At 56.5% G+C, this 12804-nt stretch overlaps 1 protein-coding gene across 1 annotated transcript; it reads right to left on the bottom strand.

The window, feature by feature from the left end:
- Positions 1-7699: 7699 nt before the first annotated feature.
- On the bottom strand, positions 7700-12164 carry DLX4 (distal-less homeobox 4; the record flags this gene model as incomplete). Its single annotated transcript, XM_080680598.1, has 3 exons — positions 7700-7942; positions 8327-8523; positions 11897-12164. 3 exons carry the CDS (start codon positions 12162-12164, stop codon positions 7700-7702), a joined length of 708 nt encoding a protein of 235 aa, XP_080536724.1.
- Between the last annotated feature and the right edge of the window lie 640 nt (positions 12165-12804).

Here is a 12804-nt window from a genome sequence, read left to right as displayed (position 1 = left end):
GTAAAGTGACTTGCCCCAGACCTTGTAACTGTGTGTCTGCATTCCAGAGACTCCGTGAAGTGTCTCTGAAGGAAGAGACAAATTTTACTTTTCAGGGGACCAGGGGGAATAGTTCTTGTTGTCCAGACAGGGGGCTGGGAGCAAGAGGCATCCAAAGCCAGGAATGAGTCCCAGGCAGATTCAGGCTTTGGAGAGGGAGGGAGGAGGACTTAAGGAGGAGGTCACCAGGGGTGGAAGAAGCCTGCATCAGTGGGTCCAGCTGATTCCCCTGGGCTTGGGGAATGTGACAGGAGCCCAGCAGAGGCATGTCAGGAGCCTCCGCTCAGTCTGGCTTCCCCCAGAATCTGCTGGAGCAAAGAATTCCTGGTGGCTCCAGGGCTGGGAGGAGGAGTTTGCAACAGGCCCCGGCATGCAGAGACCAAGAAAGCAGCTCCCGGGTCTAGCCTGAGAGGAGGGGTCTTAGTTGTGGTGCTGTAGCAGGCATGATGTGCAGTGAGAGGTGGAACCTGAGTGGGGTCACGTGCCCCTATCCATTCCTAGTCCTCTACCCAACCCCGTGCACGGAGGTCCTTTACCCCTAAGAGAGTGAGAGCAGCAGACTTGGGGGAGGAGCGATCTGGCAGAGGAAGGAGCCATGGATGGAGGTGACCCACAGACTGAGAGAGGAGGCCCGTGCCCGGCTCTCTGGCAGCCTCCAGTCTGAGGGAGGAGTACAAGTCCTGAGGAGGCAGGCCAAACAGGGCAGAGAAGGTGATCATGGGGTGGACTTCGAGGAAATGGGGATTCCTGAGCAGAGCCTCTGACTTAAGTGGGATAATCCAGATGCCATCTTCTGGCCTATGATTGGCCTGCATCTTGTTCATCAGCTCGAAGTGGTGAGAGTAAGAGAGTGGGGGCTACAGGATCATGCGGACCAAAGGGTTTTCCTTCTATCTGACCCCGAATACAACTGAAATCTGAAAGGGGATGGCTCAGATGAAGCTGAGAGGAATATATTCCATGGAAGTTCCACAGAGAGCAGCACCCTCCCCTGGAAATGAAGTAATCTCTCCATTTTTGGACCAGGGTAGCTGAAAGCCTGGCACTTGAATAAAAAACTTGATGTTTGGAGGAAGCTTGGGGCCAACTCCTTTCTCCTTCCTGGGCTGGCCAGACACATCTCCCAGGATGCCAATGGGGCTGAGTACCTTATAGGCATCAGGTATGGGGTGGGAAAGAGCTACAGAATGCATCCAATATGACGGGGGAAGCAAAGCGCTACCTCAGGGAGTCTCCAACCTGATGGGAGACAAGCTCTGCCTTGCAAAGCCTCTGACTGGAGTGGAAATTAGTGGTGAACCCACATCAAATGAGAGAGAGAGAGAGAGAGAGAGAGAGAGAGAGAGAGAGAGAGAGAGAGAGAATTTGGCAAGAATAATTATCTGAGCTTCAGAGAGGGTATGTGACTTGTCCAAAGTCACACAGCAAGTAGTAGCAGAGCGGTACTTTTCTCACCACCCTCTGATCCCAGGCTCCCCTCTTCCCTCCCCGTCAGGGCAGGGGAGTAGTGGGATCAGTGGAGACATCTGAGGGGACAGCCTTTGGGTTCCTGTGCCAAGGATGGAATCTATGGCCATGGGTGGAAACCCTGGATGTTCCAGGAGGGGCTGGGATAGGAGCTCTTGCTAGAACCCTGGTCAAGGAGGCAAGGCTTCAGAGAATAAAGAAAATAAAAAGTCACAATAAAATCATCTGGTTTCTGCGGCTATTTGGTCTCCATCCTCTGCTCATGTGGGACATAGTCCTAGAAAACAGGAGAGGAAAGGGGGCAGGAATGAGAAGGAGTGGAAAGAGGCAAGGAGAGGAGGAGGAGGAGGAGGAGGAGGAAGAAGAAGAGAAAGGAGAAGGAGGAGGAGAAGAAGGAGGAGGTGGAGGAGGAGGAAGAGAAAGGAGGAGAAGAAGGAGGAGGAGGAGGAGGAGAAGGAGGAGAAGGAGGAGGAGAAGGACATAGAAGAGGAGACACAGGTTCTCTTCCCTCCCAAGGAGGCTAGTTCGTGCGTGTTTCTGGGTTGTTTCTGTCTGTTTCTGCATATGTTTAAGCCCCTATGTATCTCCTTGGTTCATCCCTCTGTGTTGGGCTTTCTCATATATGTCCATGTACAACCATGGGAAGGCTTCATGAACACATGCTCACATGTGTCTCTGTGTGCGGCTCTGCCCGCTCTGTATGCCACTGTGGGCGTCTGCCTGCCTGTATATGCATCGTCTTCTGTGGAAATGTGTGTGCAATTATGATGTCCCTGTGCCTGATCCCTGCATCTCTGCCTGTCTCCATGCATTTGACTGGGACCTTTGTATTTTGAGGTTTGGGGTGGAAGTGTCTTTAATTCCCCCCTGTCCCCCTTTTAACTAAGCTGGGCTGGCCAGGAAAGGGGGGAGGGGCGGATGGAGAGGGGCCACTTTCCCTCTCTAAGTTTTTCATCTTGGAAGGGAAGAGACAGCAGTAGCCCAGGGACTCACTGATAGGACTTGTCCCTGGCTCCCCCTGGTCCAACAGCCATGCATGCTCTTCAGAGAAGGGGCAGGGGCAGGGGCTGGAGTGGGGGAGACTAGAGCTGAAGGAGCCCTGCTTCTTCTCCTTGGAAGGGGAGAAGCAAGAAGAGAGATGGGAGAGAAGGGAAGATAAAAACAGAAATTTACTGGGGCGGGGAGGGGGGGGAGGGTCAGTGAGTTTTTCTTTTCCCACTTAATTGTTAAAACATTACTCACCTCCTGGAACAGGGCTCCCAGGTAAAGGGGGACCCTAGTCCTATGAAAACTAGCTACTCTGCGGGCTAGGTTTAAGGGGTCTTTGTAGAGACCTGAAGCCCATCTCCTAGTCCGGTGGTCGGCAAACTCATTAGTCCACAGAGCCAAATATCAACAGGACAACGATTGAAATTGCTTTTGAGAGCCAAATTTTTTAAACTTAAACTTCTTCTAACGCCACTTCTTCAAAATAGACTCGCCCAGGCCGTGGTATTTTGTGGAAGAGCCACACTCAAGGGCCAAAGAGCCGCATGTGGCTCGCGAGCCGCAGTTTGCCGACCACTGTCCCAGTCTCTACCTGTAGGCCCTTCTTAGCACCATCACGCTCCACCTCCACCTCCTCCCAGGTCAAATGAGCCCAGGCAAGGAAAGGGTTGTCCCAGGTGAACTGGTGTTGGGCAACACCTACAGGATACTTTTCTGAAGAAGAGGGTTCAGTGGCCCTGAGAACAGAAAGCCGAGAGGAGATCTGCCACCACTACCATGGGAGGAGTTGAGATTAGATACCAGGCAGAACTAGAAAGCACCAGATCAGGGGAGGAGAGCGGGTGGGTGTACCATCACCTCCTTGAGAGCAGGAAGTCAGTGTCTGCCTTCTCTGGCCTTCCTCCTCCTCTCTACCCACATCCCTTATAAGTGATGGGGTTAGTCCTTGATCTCCAAGGCCCGGTCTACACAGGCCTCAGCTACCCGGATAACATTCCATTGACTCTGGATACAATCCCAAAGGCAAGTTCAGGCATCCAAGCTCAAATGAGGTTTGGAGCTGAGTAATCAGCTGCTAGGGCTGTGCAGACATTTTGTCGGGAACAACCTGCCCCCCCCCTCCACCTCTCTGTGCACAGAGGATTTGAGGGTGGGGGAGGGGCGGTCTGTCACTCAGTGTCTTCCCAGCCCCCTCCCACCACCACATTCTCCCTCTTCCCACCTGCAAGTAATTTGGCCAATGGGAGGGCAGTTAAGATTGCAGTGTGGAATCCCTCTAGATGTGTGTGTGCTTTTGGTGGGGAGGGGGCTACCTCCTTTCCCCCCAGACCCTGGGTGCCCTTTTCCTCTTCACAGAAGCAAATTACTTGTAATTATCTCACATTGAAAGCCTTCAGGAGCTGCTCCCAAAATTGCTTTAATTGAATTAATTGAATCTCATTTTGTTGGGGGAGAAAATGGGGAGCATGTCTTAAAATAGCATACGGCGAGAGGGAAGCCCGGAGTCAGCTTTCTTGCGGCTGAGACCCTTGCAGGGGAGAGAATGTGCCCTGGACTCCCTGTCGTTTCCATTTGCCAGTCTCAGCTGGTTTGCCATGCCCAGTGCATTCAAGGCCTTGCCTGGGTCCTGCTCTTAAACGGTGGTGACCAGGGATGTGTGGCGTCTCCAGCCCCATTCCCCGTCCCTACCCTCAGGTGGCAGATGGGCCAGAGGGGAGAAGTGAATGGATGGCAGTGGCAGAACGAACTCACCCTAGCCCTGACCCCTCCTCCCTGATAATCATACAGTAGCTATAAATGCCGTTTATTAAGTGCTTACTGTGTTCCCGGCACCATGTCAAGCATGTTACAAGCACTATCTCATCTCATCATCGCAACCACACTGTGGAGCAGGTCCTATTAGTATTCCCATCAGAGGGGCAGAAACACGAGGCTCAGAGAGGCGGTCACTTGCCAAAAGTCACATAGGAGACTGGAACTCTTTGGAGGTCAAAGCCTCCCCCCACCCCCCACTTTTTAAAAATGTTTTTAATAGTGTTTTTTGTTTTTGTTTTTGTTTTGTTTTGTTTTGTTTTCAGAGAGAGAGAGAGAGAGAGAGAGAGAGAGAGAGAGAGAGAGAGATATCAATTGGTTGCCTCCTGCATGGGTTGAACCCATAACCTGAGTATGTGCCCTGACTGGGAATCAAACCAGCAACCTTTTGGTGCACAAGACAATGATCACTGGCCAGGGCCAAAGCCCCCATTCTTTTCTTCTTTTTTTTTAAAATATATATTTTTTATTGATATTTTACAGAGAGGAAGGGAGAGGGATAGAGAGCTAGAAACATCGATGAGAGAGAAACATCGATCAGCTGCCTCCTGCACACCCCCTACTGGGGATGTGCCCGCAACCAAGGTACATGCCCTTGACTGGAATCGAACCCGGGACCCTTCAGTCCGCAGGCCGATGCTCTATCCACTGAGCCAAACCGGTTTCGGCGAAAGCCCCCATTCTTAACCGCTCTGTCTTACCCTCTCTCCCTTACTGACCCAGTTCTCTGAGAGGGGCTCCCTCATGGGAAGAAACCACAGGTTCCCCTTCTACAGCTCAGAGGGCTTGAGGGAGGGGGAATGGGGCTCCTCCTCTGCTGGGGTTCCAGTCCCAGCATCACCCAGGAGCTCAGGGAAACTGAACCAGCTCCCAAGTAGGAAAGGACGCCCCTTCCCCCCTGGAAAGGGCAGATGGATGAGGGTAGAAAGGGGGAGATGCTGTCAGCTCAGCAGGCCTCTGGCTGGGAGAGCAATTACACTTCTGCTACTTAACTTTACAACCTGGGCTGTTGTTTTAACGATGCGACTCGTGTTTGGCTGTCCAATTAATCTCGCCTTTGGAGGCTTTCCGAGATGGGGCGGTAGATCTTATCGTGGGTCTGTGGAAAGAGGAGGAGTGTGCAACCTGCAGTGGGAGGGAACAGCAGCCCTGAGGGCCTGTGGCCTCAAGAAGACCCATAGGAGGGATTTGGGGCAGGGTCCCCTGAGAGCCATGGAAAGAGGGGAGCCAGGGGTGGGGGGAAGGCATTGTTGCTGAGGAAGAGGAAGTTTCTCCTTTTGACACCCTCATTCTTCACTGCTCCTGGATCTTGGCTGTGCCGGCCCCATGCCATTTGCCACCCCCAGGAGAAACCTCCATGTGTGTTTTGGGAAGTGGGGGTGGCCACTGACCCAGAACAGGGCCCAGGAGGGACTGACTGCAGACCTTCTCCTGAGGCGGGTGACTTCCACTGAATCGCACACCCCCCTGCTCTACATACAAGTCTAATTTGGGCCTTTCTCTGGCCGGTGGGATTGACTCAAAGTGCCTGAGTGGTCTTTCCAGACAGGGCGGGCCCTGTGTGCCTGGGAACAGGTTTAGGCAGTAAGAGGAAAGCTGGATTTGGGAGCTTTTTTCCTGGACTTGGAGGCCCCTCCCCCACCCCTCCAGTCCAGCTGGGCTGGATTCCCTGAGTTATTGACTAACCTTGTCCCCCTGCCACTGGGCGCTGTATGTATGGTGGGGTAGGGTGGCTATGAGTCTACTAATGGGTCCAGGCCTAGTTGGGGCCCCTGGACTATGCTCACACTTCTGTTTATCCATGAGGCTAGCACCACACAAGTGGCTGGCCATTTGTCTGGCTCCTCTGTTAGCCTGCAGAGTCTCTAGGTCACCTTGGTACCCGTTAGCCCACAGGGTCTGGCTAAATCACCTTGGCATCTGGGATCTGGCAGAGCAGAGGCTCTACAAATGTTTGTTGGACGGAGAAGTCCAGTTCCTTCTGGGGTTTTCTTCTCCTCCACCTCCTCCTACCCCTTCCTCTATGTGGGCTAGAGCCTTGCCACCCGCAAGGAGCACTCTTCTCTCAGGGATGGACTGGATCGACTTGGTGGGCATGTCCTCTTCCAAGGTGAGCAGGGTCTGTCTGAGCTGAAGGTGGGGCGCAGGGGGGCTGTGTGGTGTCTGGCTCCTTCCAGAACTGGGCCAGGAGAGACTTTGCTGGTGAGGACCATTCAGACTTAGGTCGTTCCCTAAGCATTAGCATCTTCCAGTTTCACACTGGAGCATTATGAAAATATAGACGTTATCAGGACATTCTAGAACTAGAGCCACAGAACTAGTGGTAGAGGCGAAACCAGGCTCCAGGGCCTGTAGTCCAGGGCTGGAAGAGCCAGATGGGAGAGAAGGGAGGTGAGCAGCCAGCCCCAGAAGTCAGGAAACAAACACACCTCAAAGCCAGGGCTTCGGTTTTCGTATAAACTTTAATTGCTGGAAGTCACAGTATGAGGGATGATGGCAAGAGCATGGGGATGCTAGTCAGATTGGTTATCAATGTATTTCATTTAGAAACAGCTGTGAGGAGTGGAATTGTTGGGCCCACCCCACCCATTTGGGGTGTCTCTACTTACACTCCTCCAGGGAGCCTATTTGTCCCCATCCTGCCCAAAGTGTTACCCTACCTTGTTCCCAAGAGTATGTGCATGTGGGGTTGTTAGGTATGAGGCAGGGCTCAATAAATACTCATTGAATTATAAGGATAATTGAATCCATTATCTACTCAAAATTGTAAACAGGGGAAAAAAGAGGGCTTTTTAAGGAAGAGAACATAAATTATCCATAGGCCTACGAACTCCACATTTTCAGCATTCCTCTCCCTCTCATGAAGGTGAGAGGGTATATCAGTTATGGGGTGATGGGCTGACCTTCAGGAAACACTGGGGGGTGGTCAACTTGAAGACTGGATGCCCACCTGATGCCCACTCTTGCTCTCAAATGGGTTGGGCAAGTTCCAAGGCACACCAATTAAATCATTCATTGTTTCTTGCTGGTTTTGACTCCAGACTGCGGTGGGACTGTGGTCCCTCAAGGAAGGTGTGGCAAGACGAGGGGTCCTGGGAGCAGTCTGAACTCCAGCCAATGACTCTCTCCGGAGCCTCTGATCAGCTGAAGGGAAGGTGTTCAGTCCATGGTAGTGGTGAGGAGCAGTAGCTAAGACCGAAGTTCTTTATTGGGCTCCTTGGGTTATGGGGCAAAGGGGGACAGGACTCCATCCCATCCTTTTTCTCCTGTAGTTCCTCATCATCCTGAGAAAATCCACCTGGAGCTGGTTTCCTCCCAGCCCAGAAGAGATGCGGATGGGCTGGGTCCTGGGCTTTGTAGGAGGGCTAGGGGCCCGACCCACCTTTGCCCAGGCTCACATCATCTGAGGTGGAGCCAGAACATCTGGGGAGTGATGCTGATACCAGGCTCCAAAGCTGTTGCCATAGCCCCCAGCAGGCAGGGCCCCTGCCTTGGGGAGATCCCAGAGGGATGGCAGGGGTGGGGAGCAGGGAGACAGGGAGGAGGGCCTCCCGAACAAGTCCCCTTCCTGCCCCCCAGAGTTCTGCTTCAGGAGCTTCTTGTATTTGGAACGCTTGTTCTGAAACCAGATCTTTACCTTCAGGGAGAAAAGGGGACAGAATGAAAGATCAGGCAGAGTATATGTGTGGAAGGATGTGATCCAAGCAAAGGGACCCAGCCGTAGGGAGCAGTCCTGGGAGAAGAGCAGAAATAGGGAACACTCGCTCCAGTCCTCCATAGTCCTGGACGCCCCTGAGCTCTCCCAGTCTGGGTACCCTCCTCTACCTAAGCCTCCCCCTCCCCCAACCCCTTATAATACACTCCCCCCCCCCCCATTACTGAGGGCCAGCTATGACCACACCCTGGAGAACTTGTGACAACAGGGCTAAGGGACTCATCTGTCATTCCCACCCTGGGGGGTGAGTTCCCAGAGAACACACGGAGGAATGGTGAGCATGCAGGAGGGATGGACTGGCCCCACCTGGGTCTGGGTGAGGCCGAGCTGTGCAGCCAGCTGGGCCCTCTCGGGCAGCGCCAGGTACTGCGTGTGCTGGAAACGCTGGTTTAGATGCTGCAGCTGCAGGCTCGAGTAGATGGTCCTCGGCTTGCGCAGTCTTTTGGTCGGGGCCCGCGGGAGCCGCTCCGAGGGCTCCGGGGACAGCGGCGGCTTCTCGGAATCTGGGGACAGCGCGGGACAGAGGGTGAGATGAAAGAGGGTCGGACGCGCAGTTTTATAGGCTCATTTGCATCTCGTTTGCATGCTGGCCTGGGATTAGCAAAAAGCCCAGGCGCCGGGCGGCTCTCCTCTGCCCTCCGCTCCACGCTCCTTTCAAACCTCACGTCCACTGGGCTCCCGGCGGGACCGGTCGCAGTTCTTGCCCTCAGGCAACTCACACTCTTACGGGCCCCGTGACCTAGGAAGAAAGCGCCTAGGGCCCGAGCGAGGGTAGGGGCGGTGCCCGCGGCGGGAGGTCAAAGTTCAGCCGGTTGCGGTGGCGCCAGCTTGGGGTGTGGCAGGGCGGAGCAGGGCTGAAAGGCTCCGTCGAGGGCTGGGCTGAGGCCTGGAGAGGACGGGGGAAGGGCGTTCCAGGCGAGAGGAGCTCTAGGCCATGCTTAGAGGAACTTGACAGCGTCTGCGTGGCAACCTCTCCGCCTCCAGAGGAAGGGTGGGTCGGAGGGGGTCCGCCGCGCTGGCCTTGAAGGCCAGGATCTGCACCCCTTTGCATGCCTCCCCTACAGTAAGGGCCGCGCGGCTCCTCGGGCACACTCTGCGGGGAAAGCTGACCCCCGTTCCCCTCCCCGCGGCGGCCGGCTGGCCACGGGAGGAGGCTCTCGGGGACCCTAGAGGCCGCCCGACAGCACTCACAGGGTGGTTCTCGGCTGGCAGGGCGGTGACCCGGGTCTGCAGAGCGCAGAGCGCCCGGCTGCGCGGCCCTCGGCCCCTCCTGGATCGCGCTGCGGTGTGGCCGCGGAAGAGCTGGTCACCTCCGGCCCCTCGGCTCGGCCTCCGGAGGAATCTCGGCCGAGGAACAGCCCGGCCCTTGGACGCGGGGGGAGGGGGCGAGAGATTCTCCACTTCGGACGCGGGCGGTTCCCACCTGCGCCTCTCTATGGGGACACGGAGACCATTCCATGCAGATGGTGGGGCTGGGTGGACCGAGCGGCTGAAATGCCCTCGGGCTTAGGGCGAATATTCCACGCAGGTCTGCTGGCCGTCCCAGCCGAGGGGGCGCTTGACCCCTGAGCGCAGACGGCTGGGGTCCACCCTTGTCCCACCCCCTCGGCCTTCGTCCTGTCTGGCTCAACCCACAGGGCAGGTCCCCCGCCCTTGGCCGGCTGCGGTGACCAGTTGCCTTCACCTCCCCCGCATCCCTCTCCCTTGGCCTAGGGCGCTTCGGGCTTCTCAGATCCACCCCCTTGGACCCCCGCCTCAGACAATTCCCAGAAAGAAAGAAAGAAAAAAAACAAAAACACAAAAAAAACGGTTGGGTTTCCGCTCCAGCTCGCGCCTGTCCGGCCTTCACGGCTCCAGCCCTCCTGCTCCAAGCCCGGGGCTGGCAGCTCAGCGACCACCTCTCTGGCTGCGTGGACCGGTCATTTCGGAGGGTGACGCAGAGAGAGACCTGGGAGGCAGCCCGCCGGGCTCCCGAACTCCCGCAGCCCTCAGCGCCCTAGCTCTCCCAGCAGCCCCTCCAGGCTCCTTCACTGACAGCTGCCTTCTCCACACCAGCTGCAGCAAGTCCGGACAAGATCTATTCTGGTCCTGACTACGGAGCCCGAGGGCCTCCCTGAAGTCGCCTGCTAACAGGGTGGTGGCACTTAGCTCACTTGGAGCCAATTCTCCCCCTGAGGCGGGGGTGGACGCTGAGTGGGGGCAAAAGGAGGACCCCAGGCCCTCTCTCACACCCCAATCATTCCATCCAGAGTGAGCCAAACCTACTGGTTTCCGTGGAAAAATGCTGCAATCTAGCCTGAGGACCAGTGTGGTTTTCGTTGCATCCGGGGAAATTGCATAAAGAAAATGAACTCTCACTCCCATCCCTAGACCGAGCAAGGGAAGGCAGGGACTGTGGTTAGCACGCTCAAAACACCTTCCCCATTTTTAGCAGTTATCTTAAGGACAGGGTTATCTTACTCCCATCCCTACCCCACGGCACACGCACTCACACACAAATGTACCATATCAGCATATTCCGAAGGGAAGGGACCAAGGGCTTGTTTGCAGAAACGAGATAATTTGTAGTCATCTTCCCCAACTGCCCATCCTCCAATGACGGACTCAGCAGCCTGGGAGAGGCAGCCCCAGTTCTGGCACAGAAAGCAGTTAACTTTGGGGGGCTCTGAGAACCTTCCCTAAAATCCACTTTCCTGGCCTCACGTGGTGAAAGTCCATTTGCCAGGCCCCGGAGCCTGGCAAATAGGCTGTGTCCTTTGCCCATGCACACCCTTTCTTCAGGCCTCTGTGTGCTCATCTGTACATCAAGGAGGTTGAGCTCCCAAATGTCTAGGGTCACTCCTAGCTCTGATGCTTATGAGCTTCTGTGTCTCAGCGGACTGACAGAAGGCAGGAAGATGTCTTCGTCCTGGGCTGACTCCAGCGAAGTCACCCATTCATTAGATGTGCAACCTTGGAGGAAACTGCCAAAGACCACACTGTGGGGTCAATTCGGTGGGGGCAGGGATGCAGGGGACCTGAGGTCTAAGCTGGCAGCCAGGACAGGTGGTGTATGTATAGTGTTCCCAGGACCAGGAAGACAGGCTCGCTCCTTGCTCCTTGGAGGCTTTGATGACCTCCAGTGAGCACTTTCTCAGGAGCTCAAAGTTGCTCCAGGCAGTGGGAACTCGGGCCTGACCTGCCCCAAAGGCAAGGGGCAAAGATGACAGAGGTGGCCTGCTCCTGTGGCTGGAAGGCTGAGGTTTGCCGCGAGAAACTGCCTGGCCCACCTGTGGTTACATTCTTAGGACAATGGATGGTGGAGTCCTAGCCCAGGTCAGCGTCCTGCCTCAGTCAGGCACTTTGGGCAAGGTCCCGGAGCAGAGGGAAAGGGGCCCCAGATAAGCCTCCACTTCTACTGCCCTCGGCTGGAACCTGATTTCTATTTTTCAGGCTTTGGCTTGAGCACAAAAACGAATGCAGCAGAGAGGGGCGACATGGGGAAGGGGCGTGCAGGACGGAGAGAACCCTGGGGAAGGGGCTAGGCACCCACACCCACATCTGGATTCTTTCAGTTTTCCGTTACCCGTAGATACACACAACCCCGTGGCTCCAGGGGGTGGGGTAGAGAGCCCCGCTGCCCCGCTTCACACACTGAAAATCGAAACCAGGTCGGTCTTGAAAGGAGACCTAGATCAACTCGCCCCCGCCCCTCCCCCCTACCCCACCCCCTCACCCCCGTCCCCCGCCCCATCCCTTTGCCCTCCTCCCACCCCCAGATCCCGTGGAATATGAGTAAGGTCTGAATCCCGCTAGCTGCGCCCAACCAGGCGAAGACTAGGTTTAGGGGCTCACAGGAGCAAGACCCCGGAGGTGGGAGAGCAGCCGCGTACTTACCTGCCTCCCGCTCCTGCTGAGAGGGCTGAGAGGGCGCCGCGGGTTGCTGGCAGGGCAGGTAGGCGTCTGCGGGCGTCGTCGGTCCCGCGGTGTAGGGATAGGGCAGGAGGTGACCGTATGGCCCAGAGCAGGGAAAATCCGAGGCGCCTGCGGTTGCGGGGGACAAGCCTAGTGGGTAGGCAGCCACTACCGATGGGACGGGGGCGATATCCGGGAAGACCGCTTTGGAGGCGTCCAGGCCAGGGAGGGGGCAGGGCAAAGAGGACATTGCGGCCGGGCCGTAGCCGAAGGGCCTAAGCCATGACCCCGCACGCAGTCCGCTCTCTTTGCCAACTGTCTCTTTTCCGAGCCTCGGGCGTTGAGGCCAAGTGAGCCCCCCGGCGAGCCTCCCCCACACTTAAGATCCCGGGGAAAGTGTCTCTGCGCCTCTCCCAGCGGAGAGCGCGCGCCTGGGAAAGGGGTTCCGGGGTTGCCCCCATGGCTTTTCCCCTCCCCCTAAGTCTATGGGGGCCCCCCTCTTCTCGCTCTTGGGTTCGGTTCCCGGGACCCGACAGGGGCCCCGCCCACTTAGACGCCCGGGATTGGCCACCGAACGCGGTGACTTCACGGGAGGCCTGGAGCCAGGGCCCGCCCCCCGGGGCAGCCCAAGGTAGGAAAATTCAGAACTGGGGATGCGAGGGGGCAGTGCACATGCTCTGGGCCCAGCGATCCTGGGGTCCTCTCCGAGAAGCTCGCCACGATCCCGGGGTGGCAGGGCGATGGGGGCAGTCTGGGAACTTCATGGTCATGAAGGCAGAAACAGAGGGTGTTGGGGCTGCGATGCCCAAGGGGCAAGGGGAACAGCTCGGCGCCGGAGCGCTGCGTCGGCGGGGGCGCAGGGACCCTGCGGCAGGCTCTCCCACCCTCGG

The sequence above is a fragment of the Plecotus auritus genome, assembly GCF_963455305.1.
Source record: "Plecotus auritus genome assembly, chromosome: 7".
In the NCBI taxonomy this organism is placed as follows: Eukaryota; Metazoa; Chordata; class Mammalia; order Chiroptera; family Vespertilionidae; genus Plecotus; species Plecotus auritus.
The sequence above is the reverse complement of the archived record's forward strand: the minus strand, read 5'-3'. Positions and strand labels throughout refer to the sequence as shown.